Source organism: Schistocerca nitens, chromosome 1, assembly GCF_023898315.1.
Source record: "Schistocerca nitens isolate TAMUIC-IGC-003100 chromosome 1, iqSchNite1.1, whole genome shotgun sequence".
Taxonomy (NCBI): domain Eukaryota; kingdom Metazoa; phylum Arthropoda; class Insecta; order Orthoptera; family Acrididae; genus Schistocerca; species Schistocerca nitens.
This window is the reverse complement of record NC_064614.1, coordinates 777,002,465-777,027,913: the sequence shown is the minus strand read 5'-3', so window position 1 is coordinate 777,027,913 and position 25,449 is coordinate 777,002,465. Positions and strand designations below refer to the sequence as shown.

General features: G+C 40.1%; 1 protein-coding gene across 1 annotated transcript in view; it reads left to right on the top strand.

Annotated features, from left to right (window-relative positions):
• The window catches only part of LOC126261751 (condensin complex subunit 1), a 207,456-nt gene that overhangs the window by 38,034 nt on the left and 143,973 nt on the right, over positions 1 to 25,449 (top strand). Inside the window, exons 6-8 of the mRNA XM_049958566.1 lie at positions 4,354 to 4,620; positions 19,110 to 19,271; positions 20,142 to 20,312. Coding sequence (XP_049814523.1) covers positions 4,354 to 4,620; positions 19,110 to 19,271; positions 20,142 to 20,312 — 600 coding nt within the window. The remainder of the gene's footprint in view (positions 1 to 4,353; positions 4,621 to 19,109; positions 19,272 to 20,141; positions 20,313 to 25,449) is intronic.

Here is a 25,449-nt window from a genome sequence, read left to right as displayed (position 1 = left end):
GGGCTTGGGACCGGCTTTGGCGGAGTTGATTTTTCAGATTATTATTGATGTTTGTTGTGTTAGTTGTCTGGCTTGTTACAGATGTTCTTTTTTTTTTAACAACCCCATTTTTCCCCTCTTTGTTGTAATGCTTCTTCACGCTCTTCAATCCACCATCTCCTTTCTTTAATTTTGACCAATCCTCGTGTTTTTCTGGTGCTATAGTAATTAATACTTGGAGTTTGTGCCAATCACTTTGTCTCCATTTCGTCTCTAAAAGTTTCATTTGTTTTATGTTGTAATTTGGTCCTACGGAGTTGTATCTGAGTATTTTTAGGGTTTTCTTTCTTGTTTTAGACAGGGGAAAACTTCTAACTTTTGGTAGATAATGATTTGAATCTGATTCTCCATTTCTGATCACTGAACATTCATAATTTCCTGGGTATGCTATTGAATACTGCTTTGTTAGTCTAATTGGAATTTCCCTGGGTTTGAACTTGAAGATATCCAAGTTTTGGCTTTTTGTTGTAGTTTCCTAAAATATGTGGACGTCAGTGTTAATAGGAACAGGTGGCATATATAGCTCAATCTTTCATCATTTCAGTTTTCTGAAGTATGCTGGATATTCACATACAGTATTCTTAAACTTCTTTTCCTTCATCTCTTGCATAATGAAGTTGCCAAGAAGTACTTTGACATTGATCGTACAGTCCACAGGTGTACTACCATTTCTTAATCCCTGATAGGCACAATTTTTCAGTGTTCAGAAATGTTACCGTCATCAGCTGCACAGACTTACGGAACTCCTGGGGGTCCACAGTTGACTTATTTCCCTCCCACTCGCCCACAAACTGTTTTCAGTGAAATCCCCAACTTATGGTGCCATTCGGGGTGGCTGCAGAGGCTATTGCATTGGCATCTATGGCCTGTGACACCTGCCAGGGTGCCCCAATTATTAAGATTACATTCATGAAGAGATTCCGTAGCAACTTTTGTGAAGATGGTACATCACATTGATTTAGCAGTAGCCAGGAGGATCAAGAAGCCAGCTAGCCTTTCCTTGGTACATGAAAGGATTCACTCTACCCTCTGGAGCCATGAGGACAACTACTAGGAACTATTTAAACTACTTTTATAACTGGCCAATCATTTTAATTCCTGTCCCTGGGACTGGATTAATGGTGTTACTGGATGACAGCCGCTACTGCACAGGAAGACTATGGGACATCAAACATAAAAAAACTTTTACGTCTCACTGGCTCAGATGAACAGGTCAGCATGCATTTATTGCCTGAAGCAACTGAATAAGTATGTTGTGAAACATTTTATGCTTTGACATGAACTAATTCTATCAAGTCAAACATTTCCAACAGAGAGAGGGCAGCCATTTTGGACCTGAGAGACAGCCTGTAGATTGTTCCCTTACCTGCAGACAAAGACAGCACTCTTTTCTTTCTCTCCCACAAAAACTATACTATGAATATGCAGAGCCTTCCAGATGATCAGGAAGATTGATGATGACCCATCAGGAAGGTGAACAAGACCAGGGCACTTCTCAATGACTTGGAGGATTTACCAAAGATGTCATCAAGGAATTAACACAAAAATATCTACCGCCAGTACTTAACAGACTCCCTAAGGTCCACAAAGATGGGGTCCTGTTACACCCATTATCAGCTAAATCAGGTGTCTGCACATTTGCTGGCAAAATACCTGAAAGACTTTCTAAGCCCTTACATGGGCAAATGTCCGCATCATGTGTGTAATTCTGTAGATTTTGTAAAATGCCTCAACAACTTGAGGTTGAAGGGCTCAGATATCCTGGTGAACTTTGACACCATTTTTGCTTTGCACTAGGCTGCTTCTGCAAGAGTCACTTAAACTAATTTGTCAGGAAGATCACCGTCCTTTTCAGGCACTTCCTGACGCCACAATTTTTTTATTTAATGGAGAATACTATGAATCAACAGAGGGAGTTGCATTGAAAGCCCACTCTTCCCAGTGGTTGTGACTTTGTATCACTTTGAGGAGGAAGCACTGAAGTCATCCAAATGGAAACTGATTTGCTTTTTCTGTTGTATTGGTGATAGGTTCATCATCTGGCCCCATGGAAGACGGCAGACTCCATGACTTACCCTAAAATCCATTCATCCCAACATCAAATTCACTATGGAGACAGATAGAAAGATCATTACCATTCCTTGATGCCATAGTCGAGAGAAGAGCTGATGCCACAGTTTCTATCAAAAGAAAATGCACACTGACCTGTGCTTGCTTGCAGACAGCTGCCACTACCCTGTGCAGAGGAATGGGGCATAAAAAATACTAGTGCACAGGGTGTATGCCATCTCAGATGAAAAGGCTTCCCCAGGAACTGGAACACATCAGAAATGTGTTCTGAAAAAAATGGTTACTGGTAATGGCAGATTAGGCATGCTATGCACTCCTCCATTGTAGTACAACCTGTTGAAATGGACGTAGACATGGGGAAAGAAGTAGCCACTGCCTTTTTACCATACACCAGCACACTCAGGAAAAGTTGGGTACATACTGAAAAAGCACCAAATGAAAACTGTCGTTTGCCCACCCAATAAGACACAAGCATTATTGAAGAGCATCAGAAATGACTTTGGCGTGGAAGGCTGGGAAATATCAGATTCTCTGCCAATGCGGCTAGACATATATTGGACACACAGTGCACACTATCAAAGACGGATGCTGAGAACATCAGCGGCACGCTCGGCTAATGTACCCCAACAAGTCAGCAGTCACAGAGCACTGTTTGACCAAGACTCGTGCAATGAAATACAAATGTACCATGATTTTAGCACAAACTTTGAAATACTGGGACAGTATCATTAGCGAGGCCATCAAAATATTCACCGGGAACAGTCTTGTCGAGTGGAACTGTAGTGTTCTGGCAGCCAGGGTTGACAGATAGCTACACCCACGCTACAGCAAGCTGGGCATTCCGCCGGGCATCACCAGCAAGAGACATAAATGCAATTGTGCTCCACAGCTGTGCCGACATGCACCCTCTGGCATGGATTGCTAGGAGTTCGGGGGAGGGATATAAGTTGGCCGTGCATCCCCAGGAGGTCAGTACATCAGTGCATATAATGATGGCGACATGTTTTGATTGCGCAACATTGTGCCCACTGGACATTGTGAACTGGCAGTATACCCATAGACTGTTCAGTCAACAAAAATGCCAGGGAAAACTGAAAAATCATGTTTTAACACTATTTTTAGGTACATTGTAGATTTCAGATTTTAAAAGATCCCAAAATTGATTTATTTTCTACAGTTTTATTAGATTTTCATGACAGTTTATAATGGAACAGCACTTTTTCTTGCACTTTTAATAATAGGCTTTCTTCCTGGTTTTGACTTAAAATCTGTTATGCTCTATTGTTGGTTATTATTATTATTATTATTATTATTATTATTATTTACATAAAATGTTGCTCCAAACATTGGTTTGCCTCCATTCTTACTGCTGGTTTCCCTTTATATATTCTGTAATGTGTATCAAACATATTCTCATCTAAGAATCTAGTTTCTTGAATTTCTAAAATTTGTATATGCCTCTTCTGTAGAAGTAATCCAATTCCTCCTATTATTCTATCTTCAGAAGGGAATTTACATTTAGTGTTACAAAGTGGTAAATCTTCTTGAACTTGTACTTAGAAGGCATTTTAGTGTATTCCATTTCTTGTTTTCAGTGCAAATGTTGTGATTCCTGAGAATCCCAGATTCCCGTGCATTAAGAGGTGCGTTGGTGATTTCTTCATCAGAATTACAACCTGAGATAGTATATCCATTATATGAATTTTCTATTTTGTAATTTGAAGTTGTAAATAATAGAGCAGGAAATCCAGGGTCATCTCTGAATTCCCAAACTAAACCAAATTTAGCACTGGAAAACGGGCTGCCTCTTTCGCCAGTTCTACCATTCCAAAGTCCATTTTTTCTGCCTTCACTGCTGTTGAGGTCTTCGCCATAACCCTGTCAAGTGACACTTATGTAGTACTGGCAGCTACACCAGCAGAACTACGTTTTCTTTAAGATATGTTACTCTGTCACTCTTCAATTATCCTAGGTTGCTGCAAACAACCTTGGAGCTCTTAGGCCCCGTGTTGATAGAGGTTATTATTATTATTATTATTATTATTATTATTATTAAAGTGTGTATTACTCAGTCTTTCTCATACAGAACCAACATAGTATAGGCTGTTCTAAATTTGCTCTGCAAAGATTTTGTTTTTCTAGATTACTTCTGTTTCTGTTCTTTACCATGTATAATGTTGTGTAAGAAAGAGTAGATGTGTACTATTAAAATATTCATATGCACATTCCTTTGTCATTCCACAGATGTTACACATTCATGAACATATGGTGAGTCCAATGGTGCGCTGTGTGGTTGTATTATTCAAAGAATTCAAGTGTACTCGCATTGTCCATGAAATTCTCCAAGAAATCTCAAGGATAGACACTGAAGTGGATGCAGATTCAGAGGAGCCTGCAGCTGGAGTGGGTGTAGCAAAAACATATGGCCAATTTATTGCAGAACTAGCAGAATCCGTTCCTGAACTAGTATTGCCTCACATAGATTTACTTAAATCTCTTCTTGATATAAAGGTAAGAACATGTGTTTGAGATACTGCTTTTGAAGTAAATAAATTATTGTAGTGAAAATGGTTTTTCATTTTAAGGATGTGATATATTGAGTTTGGGCAACAAACTAAACAGAATTGTTGTGTATCGTGAAGATGAGAAAAAATTCAAAATATATAACGTAGTGAAAATAATATAATTATTGCAAAGAGGGTATCATTAGAGATGTTACAGAACCATGTTGTATATACATGATCTGTGCATTTTCTCAAATTATTTGTACCATAATTCAGCAACAAGTAAAAAAAAAAATTGAGACATAAAAATGTTTTCAGGTACTTTCCTGTGTGCTATCATAGGCATAGGAATTTTATGGAATAAGTGCTGTGCAGATGAGACAGGATTTCTGACTTTTGTTCTTGAATCTGCACTATAAAGTTGCTAATGTCATATATATTACTTTAACTCCTCTGGATGGCATTTCTATTTCCCATGAAAGATATTGGTTCATTTATTTCTTGAATGTTGCCGAATAAAATAAGATAATGTTTTCGCTCTGAGTGGAGTGCAATGGTCTTAGGTGTAAAGTGTTTCTTTATTTTTGCACCAGAAGCTACTGCTATTGCTACTACTACACTTTGTTACAGAATGTAAAAAGTCTTTTATATTTTTTGATTCTAGCTGTGAGTTTTGGCAATTGTAACTTGCAGGATGTATTAGACGAATGCTAGGTCACTAGTAGATTGAAATATAGTGCAGTGTTTGCTCAAGTAATAGAGGATACGCTGTGAAGCCCCTATTTTACTCTTTCATTGAGGAAAATGCAGAATCGAGGAAATTATTAAAACCCCAAAATTACGAGCAAAAACACATGTAATTGGCATATATGATTAAGAATCGCCTTCGTCTCCAATACTTTGTATAAAATCCAAGTGGAGGAAATTAAATGTACAATATAATGTTTATATGATGATTTGTGGTAATAAATTTCATCAGTTCTTAAAAAAACACTGATCAACGAAAAAGTCATTAAAAGGTTGAAATTGATATCTGGGTACAAGGTAAGCGAGTTATTTTTTGATGTGCTATGACTACAAATTGTACATTCAAAACATGTTTTTGAGAGATCATCCTTTGTGCTCGCTCAGAAAAAAAGAAAAACATTGATGAACATGTTGAATTACACCAAAAACATCACAGCAGCTAAGTGACTAAACCATAAGCATAATTGCAGACATCTGCATAATGATAAACTTTGTCACCATTGCTGTTACTGTTTAATGTTTTTCTTATGAGCCACATTTAACATGCTGACCACTGTTAGTGTTATTTTAGGCTTGATGAGAGAAGCACAAATGTGAAAAAATGAGTTTACTTTCCAGTTGACGTTACAAACTCGTTAGAAGTTGGTTCAGTGAATTTCTGTACACTGCGTAAAATGTAAGTTTGAAAGAAATCTCAGTTGCTACAGTTTCGCTTCATGCCGTCTGTCACTGCTGCCAATCTTTACAATCTACAGTGTGTGGTGCAAAGTATGTACGTGAGTAGTGTATGTAGTTCTGGTAACTTTATTGTGTCAGATTTGAACATGAAAGTATTTCAAAAGTGCTATCAAAAACCCTTGTTATATTTCGTGTGACATCTCTGTCATAGCACATCATCTGTACAAAAAGTATATTTTCAGAATTACACAAAATTCTTTCACCCCCTACCTGCACTCCTGTAGTTGAAGAGCCACTCACCCTCTCCATATATCCAATAAGTGAGCTCATTTTACTGTGTATGTTAGTGTGGTGTGGTGGCTGCACTGACTGATGGGTGACTTAACAAGTCGCAAACCAGTGTGTTCACTAGTTGGAAATAGCCAATGTTTTCTTGATTATGACTGAGCATGTTCTTTGAGACTGAGTGTTTGGATTTAGAAGAAATTTCCTTTACTTGTATGTCTAGGGTCACAAAATTATGTGGCCATAGACGTTAAGTAAAGGAAATTTATTCTATATACAGGCCACTGTCGCAGCTTGTGAATTTAGAAGGTTGACAATTAATATTGTTGCTGAATTACATGCAAAAACATGAGACGGAGTTATATGTGGCACAAGATAAGGTGGTGGCTGGGACCCTTCGTCACGTATTGGCTCAGTCCAGAAAACTGCATAAATTGTCTTGTTTTTCTGTTATCCCTGGCAACCTAGCAGTAGTTGTATCATAATTGCACAGTTAAGCTTAATGTTGCAAATTGTGTTGGCAACACCGATCATGGATTACATCGGCATTTTTTTATCTCATATCTCCCCTCTCCACAACGGTTTAAAATATTCCCTTAACTCTGTCACTGTCCATGGTGGGAACTATGTCTTTTGTACCACTTATGACTCATTCAGTCACATCAAAGGTCAATAGGAAGAAAGCAGGACAAAGTCAAGTGATACGTCAAATAAGAACTTAGAATCGAGGTAAACCTTAGTAGGAATGAATGTAAAATTGGGGAATTTTTAGCATTGATCTTATGGGTTTTTCGCAGAAGTGATGAATTTATGGTGTAGAATCGCCAAAACGTCAAGTCAAAGAACTGAAAATCAAGGTTTGTCTATATGACCATCGTGCAGACCCCCACAAACGAGAATCGTACAGCAATCATTCATGAGGCGTGTAACATCAAGATAGGTGGTATTAGTGGTGACCTGATACAGACTGAAACCAGTGAACATTTTATCAAGTTATTGTGCTAGATAGCATTAACTTGTTCGAAAGAAGCAACAGCATCCATTGAACAACCACAGGAGGAACTTTACTTTGCGATAATGGCTTGGTGAGATTTTCAGCTCTCTGCAACATACATTTTCAATATGTAACAAATTAAAGGCGTTTATTATATTAAACTACTCTTGTTCAAACAACAATACTTTAGGTCTGTGTAGGTCTAGGATAAGGCATCTCATTGAAAATCGTAGACAACATTTTTCATATATCAGTTCATATGTCTGCTTGTGTCTGTATATGTGTGGATGGATATGTGTGTGTGTGCGAGTGTATACCTGTCCTTTTTTCCCCCTAAGGTAAGTCTTTCCGCTCCCGGGATTGGAATGACTCCTTACCCTCTCCCTTAAAACCCACATCCTTTCGTCTTTCCCTCTCCTTCCCTCTTTCCTGATGAGGCAACAGTTTGTTGCGAAAGCTTGAATTTTGAGTGTGTGTTTGTGTTTGTTTGTGTGTCTATCGACCTGCCAGCGCTTTCGTTCGGTAAGTCACAACATCTTTGTTTTTGGATATATTTTTCCCACGTGGAATGTTTCCCTCTATTATATTGATATCAGTTCATTATGTTTGATTACGTAGTCATTGTTACAAATCACTCAAATTTTCAGGGAGCAAAAATTAAAGTAGTTCAAAGAGAACATGGTTTCGTCTACCCCATCTAGTCATCCTGATTTAGGTTTTACGAGACTCTCCGAAACCATTCCAAGCAAGTGCTACAAAGATTCCTAGGTGTTGGCTGACTTCTCCTATGAAGTAAAGTCTTATACACACACCAAAAAAAGTTTAGCATCACCCTGATTCCTAGAACTCCTGAAGATAGAAATTGACTGTGGATACTGTTTCACAGACACAGTCCCTTTGACTGTTCAGAGATGTCACTAACTCCACCCAAAGATGTAAACAACCATGCATGAGCAGCACCTATTAGATGTGTAGGCGCCCCGGTGGTCCCGGTCACCTACGGTGGACTGGATGGCCGAACGGTGACCTCTCCAGTTGTCAGGATGCTAGGAAATGGCTGTAGAAGCATCAGAAATGCCAAAGAAACATTATTAATTCATAACATGGCACGAGAGGCGTTCTCGTAGTGCGGAGTGTACTCTATCCCACCCTGTCTTCTTTCCTGCTCCTCCTGGTGGCACGTCCGCGGTGGACGGGCGGAACGGGCTGCAGTCCCCCAGCGTCGTCGGCTCACCCGGTTGTGACGGCGGATGCACAGGGCCTAGGCCCCGCACGATCTCGACGACAGCTCATTGATGTGGTCAGCATTGGCGGCAAGAGAGTCTGCCGCGATGTCTGCTAATCCTGGGTTGATGATTGAGAGCGGCAGCAGAGAGGACCAGAGCTGGTACTGTCCCCTCAAGTCTGCTGCTGGATGGGCCGCTCTTACTGCAACATCTCCTTAATAAAGATTAACATGTCGATCACTGAGCTGAGTGCTACACAGCGACCCAGTACACACTAACTGCGAGTGCCTTGTTGCTATCAAAGCTGGCATATTTAAAGGAAGCACGAGCGACGTCCTGATGTCATGCTAGTTTGTAATGAACGCATTCGTTCCACTTATACTGCAGATTCATCTGTCGTACTCACCCCTTAGGTGTTCTTGCGACAGAGTTACGTGTTGTTACGACAGACTTACGCGAAGTTGTGAAATGCAGTACAGCTGACGCTATACCTCTGTCTTGCTCTCTACGAAAGTCTCCGTGTAACACAAACCTGCATACTAAGCGATTCTCTCTCACCTGTTGTTTGTAACCAGGCCATTACCCCTGCGTGGCGACACATTCCGATATATGTGCAATCCTCTTAGCTCTTGCCCAACCTACTGCCTCTGGCTCTCGTCATAGGCAACGAAACTTTGTCAATATTCAACATTTCCAACTCTTTACTATTCCGTGACACTACACATCCCCCTCCTTTACCGAGCGAGGTGGCGCAGTGGTTAGACATTGGACTCGCATTCGGGAGGACAACGGTTCAATCCCGCGTCCAGCCATCCTGATTTAGGTTTTCCGTGATTTCCCTAAATCGCTCCAGGCAAATGCCGGGATGGCTCCTCTCAAAGGGCACTTCCTTCCCCGTCCTTCCCTAATCCGATGAGACCAATGACCTCGCTGTCTGGTCTCCTTCCCGAAAACAACCCCAACCCCCTCCTTTAAGAAAGTTCGTCCCGAATTTTACAATTCTGGACTTACTGGTTGTGCACGCCATACTTCCTTGTACTCTACAGGTATCTTACAACTACTCCTTCAACACTGTCAAACTTTTCTTATCCGCTAATAATCTGTTTACACTTAATACTGATTCCGATCTTATCATTGGTTATCTATTTATGTTACGTTCCACTATTCCCGATCCATCCCATACGTATTTGATGTACGGTTGTTATTTCGGAATGAGACATCTTTTTCCGTATACAAAAGTAAGTTGCGCAAATAAACACTAGAACTAAGATTATGTTAGTCGTTGACACACCAAATATAATTGTGTTTTGCTTACGTTTCTCCCGATAATGCTGCACGTGCTGCAGTAGTTGATTAACTGAGATCTGCTCTTTTTCTGAGATAATCGGACTATATAAAGATTGTACAATGTGGGATCCAAGGACTCGTTAATAAACGTTAGGTTCTGGCGAGGCAATATGTGAGGTTGTTCCTCTGGATAATACAAGATAGGCTGTGTCACGTTAATCATTGTTGTACCCGTGAAAGTAGCTGGTAGGTGATAATGCTTCCCCACTATTTCACATCCAGTGCCATTAATCAATAACCCACTGCCCTGCAATTCAAGCTTTGATATGTCTATCAATCTGCCATTTCTGTAACAAGTGGCAACTACGGTCTCTAGTTCGAACACAGAGTAAATCCAATGTTCACCAACTTTATGAAATTTCGGTATCGGAAGTAACACCTTCTTTTCGCATTCTAAGGTTCCCATATTCCCCAAGAACAACTGCATCTCCCACGAATGATTGTGGGTTGCCGCCTCCTTTGCTGGACAAATAAAAACACTTCCCCTGAAACAGTCTGTCAAATCTTTTGTAGACATTGCCATATCTAATTGCCTTGCAAACAAAATTCCCTTATCTAGTGGTTGCACCTGTATCACCTCTCCTCTGCAACAGTGTTGCAGTACCAGACTGACAAAAAGTTTCCCGGGCCACATCCTGGCATGGCACCTGAAGGAAAAGGAAGCCGTATCAATCGCTCCCTGTCCTTACCACGTCTAAAACACACAAATGACAAGTAAAAACTACACATACCCTATTACCTAATAACAATAATACGACATGCTCCTCCCTGAGGAACTTAATCTACTTATCCCTAGACCTAATGGCGTAAGGAACGTTCCTCTGCTGTTCTTTTAGCTTTGGTACCCTCACACCCTTCGTTACTGCTGGAGGAATCTGCGGTAACGCATCCACTGCGCCCTTAAATGGCTTAATCCTACTCACATGAACTACTAACAACTTGGTTGGTAACTGCAACTTTACGTTCACTGGAGACACTATTTCATTTACCTGATACGGTCCAGAATATTTCATCAAAAACTTCTTCGTTTTACCCTTCGGAACATAAGGATTAGCCAACAATACCCATTGACCAATTCTGTATTGCGGCAGTTTACCTGTTCTTTGCCCAATACTCTCTTGATTCTCCAAAGCTTTTAGTATTAGCACACCGTACCCTTTGCCAAATCTCTCTCAATTTCTTGGCGAAATTCTTCACCGACTCATCCTGTGAACCTACCTGAGGTTTGAGCACATCAAATGATGATTGCATTTTCTGACCATAAATTACCTCATACGGAGAGAGCCCTGTTCCTGTATGAACTTTAGAGTTATATGCGCTTGTCAACAGATTTAAATATACGTCCCAATCTGTGTGTTCTGAATGTATGTAACGACTAATCATCTTAACTAACGTCCTATGAACCCGTTCTGTTAGTCCATTCGACTGAGGATGAAATGGGCTTGTCCACAATTTCTTAACTTTCAATAAACGGCATAACTGCTTCATCAACTCCGACATAAAGTTACTACCCTGATCTGTAATTATAGTATCAGGCACACCATACTTCAGCAACCAGTTATTTACTAAGGCTTGCGCAACAGTGCTTGCCTTCTGATCTGGAATAGCTAGCATTACCAGGTATCAGGAAAAATGATCTAATATTGTTAATACATATCGATTACCCACTTGGGTCTTGTTAAATGCCCCGATTACGTCTAATCCAATGAATGCGAACGGACGATCTGCTTCAGGTAGTCTCTGTAACTCAATTTTCTGATGACTTAAATCTGCTCTCTGCGCACACGGTATACAATTTTGCACATACTGCTCTACATCATTGCGACGTGTCTTCCACCAAAACCTTTCAGCTACCCGTCTATCAGTCGTTCTTTTGCCACCATGACCCAACAATACATGGTCGTGTGCTTGTTTCAACACTTCTTCCCTCAGCGACTCCGATACTACGACGCATAGTCCGCACTTCGTCTTCCTGCAATGCAACCCCATCCTGCATTTCAAACTGCGGTTGTGTTCGGAACAATTGACACTCTCTGTCAGTGGCTTGTGCCTTTATCCACTCCTTCTCACTTATGCCCACAACTTGTACAGCTGCTACTTTTCTTCTAAGCGCATCTGCATTCCTATGTTTTACCCCTGGTTTGTGAATTACCTCGTAGTCAAATTCACTTAGTTTCAGTGCCCATCTCGTTAAACGACTCAAAGGATCTTTCAACCCCAACAACCACTTCAATGCTGCGTGATCTGTAATCACCTTGAACTTATGCCCATATGAATAACAGCGAAAATACGAGATACCGTACATCACTGCTAACATTTCTTTCTCTGTAGTTGAATAATTCTTCTCTGCCTTATTCAGTTGCCTGGAAGCATAAGTGACTGGATGTTCCTGTCCATTAACCCTCTGAGAAAGAATACAACCTACAGCAATATTACTAGCATCACAAGATAGTGTGAACTCTTGTTCGAAATCAGGAAGTATCAACACTGGGTCTGATGTTAGTATCTGTTTGAGCTTCTCGAATGCCTCCTGACACTGTGCTGTCTATTCAAACTTAACACATTTCTTTAACAATCTCTTTAATGGATGTGCAATTTCCGCAAACCCCTTTACATATTGTCTGTAGTAATTACATAAACCAACATATCGCTGAACTTGTTTAGTGGTCTGTGGTACTGGAAAACCACGCACAGCCGACGTTAGACGAGGATCTGTTCTTACCCCATCATGACTGATAATATGCCCAAGATAAGTCGCTTTATTCTGAGCAAACTGACGTTTCTCGACATTAAGCGTAAGATTTGCCGCTCTTAGCCTACTAAATACTTCGTTCAGTCGTTCCACATGCTCCTCTATATTACGCGAAAAAGTAACAATATCATCGAGGTATACCATAGCAATCTTCGGTTTCAGTCCCCGAAGCACACCATCTAACAGACGCTGGAAAGTAGCAGGAGCGTTTTTCAACCCAAATGGCATTCTGTGATACTGAAAGTGACCAAGGCTTGTTGTAAAGACCGTCTTCGGTCTGTCCTCGGGACTTACTTCTATCTGATGGTGCCCACTCTTTAGATCTAGTGTCGAAAAATATTTTCACCGACCTAGGTTATCCAATGTTTCAATGATGTTCGGCATTGGATACGCATCTGTTACAGTTCGTGCGTTCAGAAAACGATAGTCACAACAAAACCTATACTTTTTAGTACCGTCCAATGACTTCTTAGGAACTACCACTATGTTTGCAGACCACGGGCTTTCACTGTTCTCTATAATACCGTCCCTTAGCTGTTGATTAATAAATTCTTCCACTAGTAGTTGTAGGTGTTTCGCTATCCTGTATGGTTTTCTATAGACCGGCGGACTATCGCCAGTCAGTATACGGTGCTGTGTAATAGGAGTTGCTGGTAATGGACCTTCTGAATTAAACAAATCTAAGTACTCTAATAACAAAGCTTCCATAGCTTTCCGATCACCATTCTCCAAATGCCGAATCTTATCACGTAGTACAGATGCCTTGACGGTTTGCTTGACGTTATAATCACCTTGGGATTCACCTATATCCTCATCGTCGAGTATTTCCAAACTTGCTACCACTAAACCCTTTGGGAGATCCACTTCATCTGCCTCAAAATTATCTACACTGACCGGAATCATCAGTTCCCCATTTATATCCGTTATGTGCGCAACGCTGCTCCTAATAAAACAATGCATTTCATCCAATGCTTCATAGCTCTGCAGTGGCTCCACCACACATAGTCTCTGCTGTTTTACATCGGTACCTACTGACAACCAAACTAACTTCCCTGCACCCAAAGGCACTTTGACATGCGTAATCATCTTTAATGCCCTTGTACGCGGTTCAGTTGGTGACATCTTAGCAACGGATGCACCTCACGACGTAGAAACATTTACAGCTGTTGTACCCATTGAAAACAAGTTTCCACTAAGTTCAACTGTACGCTGTGAAAGATAATGTTTTCTTCACCGATGAGTGTCGCTTATGCCTTCAACCAGACAATTGTCAAGAGACGTGTTTGGAGGCAAACTGATCAGGCTGAACGCCTTACACGCACTGTCCAGCGAGTGCAGCAAGGTGCAGGTTCCCTGCTGTTTTGGGTGGCATTCTGTGGGGCTGCAAACACCGCTGGAAGGCACCGTAATGGCTGTACGATACGTGAATGCCATCCTCCAACCGATAGTGCAACCATATCAGCAGCATATTGGCGAGGCATTCTTCTTTGTGGACGACAATTCGTCCCCCCATCGTGCACATTTTGAGAATGACCTCCTTCAGGAAATGACATCGCCCAACTAGAGTGGCCAGCTTGTTCTCCAGACTAAACTCTATCGAACATGCCTGGAATTGATTGAAAAGGACGACGTGACCCACCAACCATCCTGAGTGATCTATGCCGGATCACTTGAGGAGTGGGACAATCTGGACCAACGGTGCCTTGATGAACTAGTGGATAGTATGCCACGACGAATACAGGCATGCATCAATGTAAGAGGATGTGCTACTGGCTATTAGAGGTACCAGTGTGTACAGCAATCTGGACCACTAACTCTGAAAGTCTCACTGTATGGTGGTGCAACATGCAATGTGTGGTTTTCATGGGCAATAAAAAGGACGAAAATGATGTTCATGTTGATCTCCATTCCAATTTTCTGTATAGGTTCCGGAACTGTTGCAACTGAGGTGATGAAAAACTTTTTGTTTGTGTACTTTGTGTTTCTACTTATTCTTCTCCTTCCTCCTCCTCCTCCTCCTCCTCCTCCTCCTCCTCCTCCATCTTCTTCTTCTCTTCAGTCTGTTACTTGCAGATTGATAAAGTAGTAAGTCACGAAGGCGAAGGCTTTTGTTATTGTGCTTGAGCAGTCTGCCTTGAGTTTTAGTATAATTTGGCATGTACACAAAACAGAGTTGAACAAGGTGTATACGACCCGGGAAAAACCTGGGAATTTTTTCGTCCGGGAAAAACCCGGGAATTTTTTAGAATTCTGGGAATTTTGCATTGTATTTGTTTTCAGTTAAATTTTCGTAATTTTGACTGGTAAGAACCGATACTCCAACAAAGGATATTACTGTATCCCACTACTTCAGAATAATAATGCAGCAATAAAACATGAATGAGAGGAAAAACGAAAATAAAACTTAAATTGCAAAGGAAATGCGCCATATACAACAAAAACAGTGCTCATACAAGAGTCTGCCAACAGCAAAATGTGTCAACGCTTTAGGAAGACTATGCAGTGCTTCATAACAACAAATTGCCTCCGATGTGTGTGACATCACAACTCTTTACATTAGATTTGTTTCAACAGTTATGAGCAGGATCATGTGCATGCGCAGTTGAGTAGTACCTCCTCCCACTTCTAGCTTCAGAATTGTGGCTGTTAGCTGTGAAAGCAGTGCAGCAAGCAGCTAGATGCTACCGGGAAAAATGTTTTGCAAAGCGCCTAGCATCCACTGCATGTTGGCCTATCGATTATTCATATGACTTTGAAATGCATCCCTGTTGATTTCTGAACACATTCTAAGTTGATATCTTAATGAATCATTAGTTGATTTGTGAATGTGTGCATAGCGTACGTGATGTCTCTGTCAAGGGAATCTAGAAACAAACTTTCCTGCAGACAAAAGGGACTGTATGAGCTGAGCGGAGTAAATCCGAATGGATGAATGCCAAGCACAGTCTCATTATGTGGTTGATTGGGTTTGCGAATGATTAACGTTGTTGTATTTACTAGTGAAATCCATAGATTCAGACTACCCGAGTGGAAATCGTCGACTATCAGGAATAACAGGTGAGAAAGATTACGTATTATCTTCTCGGGGTATCCAAGAAAATGAAATTTTGACAGAAAATTTTTGGTCAGGTCGCTGACTAGTAAGGGCCAATTGTACGATCCACGACTAGCAGCCGTTTTAAGTTCTATTCTGAAGTAGCGCGGAAAATGCGTTGAACGAATATGTAACAATGCCTAACCGGAGAATAATCGCGAGATAACTAAACCGATGATTCTGGCAGAGTTCGTGAAGTTAATCGATGAATAAGCTTTGACATTGGCAGGAATAGTTACAGAATTAGTGATGACAAGACTATTTGTTAGAATGAGGAAGGAGAGGAAACGGGAACATCACACAAATTATGGAAGAATATGACGATTCCAAGTTTGTATAAAAATTTCGTACTACTACTTTTTGATCTCGTGCTTGAGAAACTGGAGCGTATGAATGAAGTGTGAAACTATTTCCTAACGTCAAGCTTTCTGCTTGTAGTAGGCCTAATAGGCATTTGATATTGGTACTTTGTGAATTATATTCTGTCGTGTTATAAAAATGGCCATTTGTGCCAAAACAGTCTCATTTATTTGGTGTTTGTTACAATAGATGCAGTATTGGAAAGGCCTATTTTGTTTTATACAGCAGACAGTGACAAAATAGACGTAATCAGAGCGAAAAACCACACCAATCTTGGGTCCTATTTGTATTAACAGCTTTTTCAATATTAGACAGCAATATTTCAATTTTTCATGTAGCAAAATGTTTAACGAACTTTGATGAAGTAATAGATTCTTTCGCAGAAAGGAAAGCACGCTATGTAAAGCTGTAGCAAGAATCGAGAAAAAAGAATTCTAGAAACTAAGGATTGAAGAAATGTGTGCTGTCTTGCTTGTCTTTAATGGTTTTATGTATCCTACATTTAATTTTGTCACACAAAGCAGCAAGTTGTTAGCTAATAGGGAATAAAGAGCGCAAATTTTCTGAATAGTTCTTTTTTTAAAAGAAAGAAGGGCAGGATGTCAAACTGGCTGGCTGAGAGCAGGAGAGGCACCACACGACATTTTAGTTTCCTCTGTCCTGAATATAGTTTGATGGCATCCGTTAAAAAATATACACGTTTCAATTCCACAAAGCGAAATACAGTGATATGCGATAGAAGAATGCTGTGTGAAGATGCGTGGCACTGCACTTTGGCACACTTAAGACCAAATAACATGTCTTACTTTTCCTCGACCACATACGTTTTATGCATCACAGTTTTCAGAAAGGTGTGCGCTACAAAATGAATGTATTTTTGAAAATTCGACTTTTTTTAATTATTCTTTTTTAATTTTGACGTCCTATCTCAAACGCTCAAGAAATGGGGAGGGGGGGGGGGGGGCACCACTATCTAGTATTGCCCCGGTTCGGAAATATCGTAGATCCACTGCTGATGCGCAGAGCAGTCTGACTTATAGTGGGGAAGTGGGTAGTCTCCACGTGACCCATGTTTACATTTACATTTAGTGGTTTTGCTGTTTCCTCTTTGTTTACGGCTCTCACATCAAATGAAAACAAAACAGTTTTCTGTGACTGGGAGCTATCAAGTGAATTAAATACATTCACATAATTATGGAAGGCTAAAATATGTTATTAGTTTCAGATTTTATTTTATTTCCACTTTTCTGACAGTCATAATCACCTTGCAGAACAGTTAAGTTATTTTTGTCGATTTGAAAGAAATTTTCTTTTATTAATCTTTTCCACTGAGGCAGTCAATATATTTCAAATGAAATATTTACTTCCACACTATTGGCTAGTTTCAACTGTTCGCTGCATTTAAAGTTCACGTTTTCATCTTCTAGCATGTATATGTACGCCATAATAAAGAACCAAACATAATACAGTACTGGTACTCCAAGAAAATTTACATCCCAAAAACCTCACTAAAAAGCTTAATATCAGTTCGAGGCCTACACACTGGGAATTTTAACATACGAATGTGCACTTCAAATGTGCACATTTCACTATGGGTCACGAAATTCCGATGCTCTTGGAGTATCCTCTGATGTCTTGTTTCTTTTATGACATAATGTAAGATCTTTTAATGTTTAACGCATACGGGCCTCTTACGTCATCGTAACTGCGCAAGCGCGGTGGTGCCTGTTACCTGGCGCTCTGTGGGAACTGCTGAAACAAACCTATTTCTAACAGGTCGCGGGAAAATATTGCGGATGATGGTTTGAAAAGCATTACTTTCAAAGTAAATTTCCTTTTACGCAAGTTGAACTATGAGTGAGAATGTACGATGAATTTCATAAATCAAAGAGCGTTTGACTCTGATTTAAAAATCAACTCTTTGATGACAAGCCATTTGCATGAATTTCAAGCCCAGAAGATCAAACATTTATGTTGTTATTGAAATTTTACTGGCGTATTTGTGTGATATATCTTAAAGTGTAATACACGCATAAAAGACCAACATTATATGTGGAAGCTTAGCTTCTCTTGCAGTGTATTAACCTTAGAAACCAATATTATATGTGAAAGCTTTGCTTTTCGTGTAGCAACTCTATGTATATTAATTTAAACCATTAACATTTCCTGTTTGTGTTCGCACTACTTAAGTGATGTTGCTATTGGCTGACTACATCACTTGTCCCAAGCTCTGAATATCCGCTGTCATCAGCTGGCAAGATCACGTGGCGTGAGCTATGACTGGCTTACAAAAGCGCATCACAATCTCGATTTCAATGCTTCTGAAAGGAAAATGCGGTGTTTGGTGGAATTGGAATGTATACTTTCGTAATATGAAAATGTGCAGTGTACATGTTGCTGTACATCAAAGATCTTTCCAAAATGTGTCTTTTTTTTTTCCTGAGTTTCGTTTTCTAAAGTGCCGGGAAGTTCTACGCCTATGTATAAACCACAACCATTCAAAGGTATGATAAGTTACACAGTTCCGAGAGAAAATATACTGTCAGTTAACAGGGAAAAAGTATGTTTTCACCCAGGAAAAAGTGTGTTTTTAACCGGGAAATACGGGAATTTTTTTTTTCCTTGTCCGCGCATACACTGTGGATGAAGTACATTTGATTTACTTACAGATACCCACACCTGCAAATGTGTTTTTATAGAGTCTGGTATCAAACAATTCAGCACAATTAAGGTGATAGTAGAGCAGTATGTTATGTACCATTGATCTTTCATGTGTGAAGGTCAGCAGATACTGGAATTACATAGTGTAAACAATAATTGTTTCTTACATTCCCTTATAAAATGTGTTCTAAAGCAGTCTTCTTAAAAGTATTTTACTGCTTCCGTTGCTCTTGATATATTTCTCTTTTTTTCTCACTACATTTGCTTCCTTGATGGCTTTACAAAAACAAAAAATTCCTGTAACACAAGTAACATTAGCCCTTGCTTCATAAACTAATCTCGTCTTTTCTAGGCATATGTGATGCGCAACTCAGTCCTGTCTGCATACAGTATAATTGTGCAAAAGTGCCTTAGTGGTGAAGATTTGTCTGAGGAAGAGAGAAATAAGAGAGATGACTTACTATGTGATATGGAAGATCACATACATGATGTAAATGCCTTTGTGCGGTCAAGGGTGAGTAAAGTTTACTTGTATTGCTGTTATTACGATTTTATATGTTATGTAGTATTGTGGAGAAGAGGAAATTCCCCTTTTTATTCTATACAACATTCATTGTCATGATCTGTCTTCCCCTAATAGCACTTCTCTAGTGAGTGCTGCCTCCTGGCAGGCCTTCTCAGATCAGTCTTTCCAACAGATTGTTATTGAGACGCACATCAGCATGTCTGTAATCCTGAAGGAAAAGTAACTGATTTATGCCACAACATTCAGGGTATATTGTGAACTGTTGTAACAACTGCAAAACAGAGGAGACTAGTACTTGGACAATTACTCCTCCAAACGCTTGCTCCTTTACAAGCTATAAGTTACAAGGTGCTAACTGTATTATTTAAAATCTAAAATTGAAGCAACTATTTTCTTAAATATGGATATTTATTTTGAATGCAAAAAAAAAAAAAAAAAAATCTAACCTAACTGGAAGATAAGGGCAGAAATATTAAAATTTAAGATGAAGATCCACAGTGGTATTGTTGACAACACTATGCCACATTTCTTAAGATTGCTTTTTAGCATTCTTACTAGCTTTCTGAAATGTGCAAAACCTGTGTTGGAAACTATGGCAGATCTGTAATATATTGAGTTAGCCTGTTTCTATTGTCTTTTTACAGTTTAATCATCCCCTGTCCATCCTATCTCCCTCATTTACCATGTCTTTATACCGCTTCCCCCTACATTTGCTTTCGGTGAATTTGTAATATTTTAAGCCTAGAATGTTAAATTTGCTTTCTATACATTTGAGATTCTCCTTATATGGTGTTATAAAAATGTATGATTATATTAAATGCCACTGCTAATATTACATAATTCATTTGAATGTTGCAGGTGCTGCAGCTATGGCAAAACTTGGTGAAGGAGCATGCTGTGCCTATTTCTTTCCATGCTAGTGTGCTAGAGAGAGCAGTGGGTCGTTTGCATGACAAGAGTGCATTTGTCAAGAAAAGTGCTGTGCAGCTTGTTGCATCATTCCTTGAACAAAATCCATTTGCTTCAAGGGTAATTTTGTTGTGTTATTTGGTGCAATAGATGACCATTTTGTATTTGGGGGGGAGTAATGTCATGGACTACAGAATTGAACGTTTCCTTATATTACAATATATTTATGAAAGTGCGTATATGCAGCAATCTCTCTTCTGAATTTCATGGTTGACACATAAGTACAGTCATTGGTTGCATTAAGACACCTTTCTCTATTACCTCTTGGCACTGGAACTCAATACTGCGACATTAGTGATAATTAAGATCTTTGTTTCTGAAAAAGGACAGTTGTAGGATAATAATGATTCACTTCATCAACTGTTTTTGCTTTTAAATGGTTCAAAGTTGCAGAAACAAAAATTACAATTATTACTGGGTTGCCATAGGTTCTGGAAATCTGGAAATTTCAAATCCATCGGGAGGGGGTGGGGACTGAGGAATCTCGTTTTTGTCTCAGTAGATGAAATGGTTTATTTACTGTGGTGACATGCAAGGTTGTTAGCTGGGTGCAGCTGAGTACGTGTGCCGCTTCCCTACTCCCTCATTCCTACTGCTTCTCCCATTCCTACCACTCTCTTCATGTTGCACTCAGTGCTGCCACCATTTCTTGCCATTAGCCTAGCAGTTGCCGATGAGAGGCAGGAGACATGAGGAGTGGCTTGTTTGGATCTGATTGTCAGAGACTATAGACGCAGCAGCCGGAGATGGCAGTCATGTGTGCCTGAGTTGTGTCCAAGTGATTGTGTGAATGTGTGCGCGTTCTCATTTTTTGATAAAAACTATGACTGAAAAATTAGTTATGAGAGTGTGATTGTCTTTTCTACATGTCTGTCTGTGGCTCAGCAATCATCTTTATGGGGAGTTGCTACCTATCCTCATTATTATTGATTGTCAGAGTATTTGAACAAGTTATCTGTTGCATGGATTGATCCATGTGGTCTCATTTCATCAACGTGCTGTCTGTGGCTCGTAAATAGCTGACCACAGAAATGGGTTTTTGCGATGGCCCAAAACCAGAGGCCGTTTTTGCGGGTATCTGTAATGGATAGGACCTGCTGATCTGAAGCCATTCAGTTCCCGCTAATGCGCAAGCACTGCCCGTCAGATCTAATCTCACTTATCTGCCCGCAGACCGGGTCTGTTCGTGTGTGGCACAATGCAGTGGATTTTCAGGGTTTGTCTGTGGACACAGCATTGCAGTGCTCCTCAGCAGGCCAGAGTTCATGGGCAATGGATTTCAGGAATTGAGACTGTCTCACCGCAAGTACATTGTACAGTGTGGCATTTTATAGACATTTTATTTGTTCTAGTACATTTTGGCACTTCAAAAGTAGTTTATATGTTTGAAAGTATGAACGGTAAGAAGAAGAAATTTGTGCCAGTCGCTGGCGGGCAATTTCTAAGCTATTTATTCATATATTTCTTGAAAGAAAAATCACACAATACGTGTAAAATAGTACATAACACAGTGGGTAATAATCAGCAATAACGAACATGGTAGAACCAACATTTTTTTGGCAGTCACATACAGTGTTTTTTCCTTCACAATTCTTGCCCACCTTATACACTTCTTTCAAGAGGTGTACTTTTTTCCGATGTTGTTTCTGAAATCAGTGAAGGTATTTTAAATCTGTCTTGTGACTCTAAGGAAATGCGTATTTTTGTCACCAAATGTTTCATTTCATTGAAATAAAATAACATCAGTGGTCTTTATTTATTGTATCCAAGACATCACTTTTACAAAATCTTTAAGGTTAGAATATAGAGAAAACATAAAGCGTAAAGCAACACAATACATGGTAGTGAAAAAAGTGAATATTAAATAAAGCCAAATACAAAAACACAGGAAACAATGTTAATTTCAAAGAGCTGGTATGATTCTGTCTGGGATTACAATCTTTGTATCCCATGCCAAGCCCAGTACATCGCACCTTGTATGGCCTTGTCATCTGCTGTTAATAGGTCCTGTATCATGTAAGGCTTGTCCAATTTCCTGCAGGCTAGAAGGTGTTGTGGGTCTTGGAATTCTCCACATTCACAGAGCTCATCCGTAGCAATACAGCCCCATTTCTTCAGGTTTACTATGCATCGTGATACTCCTGATCTTAATCTATTCAAGGCTTTCCAGATCATGTATGGAAGTTCAAATCCAGATATAGGTTCTTCCCTGGAGCTATTCCCTGGTCTTCCTGTTTCCGAGTTTCGCCACAGGCGGTAAAGATGTTGGATCAGTTGCTTGTAGAAAAATCTTCCTTGATTAGTGTCCAAACATTGGATGCCTGGGATCTGTTTCTTGTTTTTGTTGCTTGGTTTCTGCAGCAGTTCCTCCTGATTTCTGGAGGGGCTTCGCCCGTAAGTTAGTCCAGTAGGTTTGTGAGAGTTGGACAGAGGCAGCCTGTTATGTAGCGTCCTGTCTCATTCAGAGCTATATTTACTTGTTTTGCATGGGTGGATTTTTGCCATACAGGTGCCGAGTACTCCGCAGGGGAGAAACATAATGCTAGAGGTTACATGCGGAGAACAGTAGGTTTTGCCCCCTACCTACTATTTGTAAGCTTGTGGACGTTGTTTTTCCTGACGCTCACTTTCATCTTTGTGTCCAAACAGTGATCCTTGAATGTGAGAGTGTGGTCGAGTTTGACTCCAAGATATTTTGGTGTCACAGTAAGAGATGTGCTGTCTCCTCTGGGATATGTTGAGTTTACTCCTGACCCCTTTACTGCTCAGGTGAAAAGTGCAGACCTGGGTTTTTGCTGGGTTCGGCTGGAGGTGGTTATCATCATATTAGTCAGCTATATTCTCAAGCACTGTTGTCAATTTTCTTTCCACCTCTTCAAATGTTTTTCCCTGAGCAGCAATGACTGTATGTATCATCTGCGTAGATGGAGCGAGCATCTGTACTAATCAGCTGGTCATTGGTGCAGATGGTATACATCAGTGGAGCAAGGACGCTCCTTGGGGTAGACCATGTTTCTGGGTTCGCCGTTGGATGCTCTTTGTCTGCAGTGTAACAAAGTAGCATCTGTTCTGCAGCAGGCACTGGATGAATTGCACCAGTTGGTAATCCTTCGTGGTGTTATATATTTTTGATATGAACTTATGATTAATGGTGTCATAAGTGCTGTAAGGTTGATGAAAGTTGCACCTGTGATTTGTTTCCATTCGTAGTCATCTTCTATGTTCTGTGTGAGGTTCAAAATTTGTCTACAGCGTGACCTCCCAGGTCGGAACCCTGCTTGCTCTTTAATAATAATCTGGTCTGCATGTCCGGAGATGTGGTTGAGGATCATTCTTTCTAGGACTTTATAGAGCTGACAGAGGAGGGAGATAGATCGAGAATTTTTGGAGTCTGCAGGGCTCTTTAAAGCATGTGGTGTAGCTACTATCTTTGCCTTCCGTCAGATCTTGGGAATCTTCATTTCAAGGAAGCATTTGTTCATCATACCTAATGATCACTGTCTGGTAGAGGATCCAAACACTTTTATTTGCTCTGGGTATAGATCAACTAGGCCAGCAGCTTCTACTCTTGATTAGAGAGATGGAGTCATCTAATTCTTCCAGGGCAAAGTAAGTACCTAGATGGTCTTCTTGAGTGAATCTCTCTCAAGCTTCTTTCTTGCATGTTTGCTGTTGGTTTTGCCATTGAGTAGGAGCTGATGTGCTATTTGATGTGGTGTGACCTTATATTAATTTTGGGTGTTAGTTGAGGGTCATTAACAATGTTTTTAAGAAATTGTCTGGCCTCTTAGCTATTCTGTTTCATGTCTAGGCTTGTGAGTAAGTTTGATGTTAGTACTTACGATTTTTGCACCCATCAGGAAACGCCATCTGCTTGCAAGTTTTTTTAGATATTTCCTCATTTGCACAATTGTTGCTTGTGCTGTAGCTGCAAAGACAGATTGGCAGCTTATGTCTCAACTTAACCTTGAGGTCTCAAAATGTGTCAGGAAAAAATGCTAAAAATTGTCTGGAAATCAGGGAACTTAACTTGGGGAAACTTCTGGCATTCCTGTATTGATACCTACGTGTATAGTACTGGTACTAAGCTTTTGTAATCATCGGCACTCACTGGAACACATTCTCCCAAAAATAGAACTGTACTAAAGGTTAAATAAAATTCCTATTTAGATGTTGAGCATTCTTTAGCCCACTAATATTCACAACAATGGATATTCTGGTAAGACAAATTCTGTTTGAAATCTTTAAAACATGAATAAGCAGCATACTTACAGCACAGATGCCAGCATAAGGCACTAACAATGTGTCCTGGAAAGTTCTTGGACTTGCCTGTAGCTCCCAGCACTAGGTGCAGGATTTTCTTCCAACCCGAAGAGCACCCAAAAAGTGCAGCTGAATCAGAAATCATTGAAGAAATTCACAATGCAAAGGTGGCTGAAATAGAAGTTGCCAGGATCATAGGGATTACAAACGACTGAGTAGGCTAAATTTTTCATGCAGAATTTCACATGAGAAAGCTTTGTGCAAGGTGGCTGTCACACCTACTTATGGCGTATCACTTACCAAAAGAACGCACACACACACACACACACACACACACACACACACACACACACACACACACACACACACAAACAAACAATTTCTAACAGTAATCGATGTGTTTCAATAAAACCAATTTTCTGCATTGGTAAGTGACAGTAACAACACTACAGATAAGATGATTCTTCAGCTCCAGGAAGGCAAAGACAGTTTTATCAGCTGGAAAGGTCATTGCATTGGTGCTTTGGAATTCCAGTGGTGTTCTGCTTATTCGGTATCTTCAGATAGATAAAATAATAAATGGGGCTTCTAATGTATCTGGATGAAAAAAATGCAACAAAATTTCATCAAGACAATGGAATACTTCACAGAAGTGTATTGGCATTGGAAAAGTTGAGCGATCTGTGCTTGATGGTGTCATACTATTTCACATATTTTGCTCTATCGGACTTCAGTCTCTTCCCAAAATTCAATCTTCCTTGCTGGTCAATGTTTTACGAGCAACCAAGAAGTGACTGTAGCTGTAAACTAGTATTTTGCAGAACTTCCACAGGAACAATCTTGCAGAGAACCTTGTCAAACGTAAAAACACTAAGTTGGTTGAAGGCTTCTATCCAGTCACTTGGTAACGAGTCTGGGATGGCAATAGAAGACA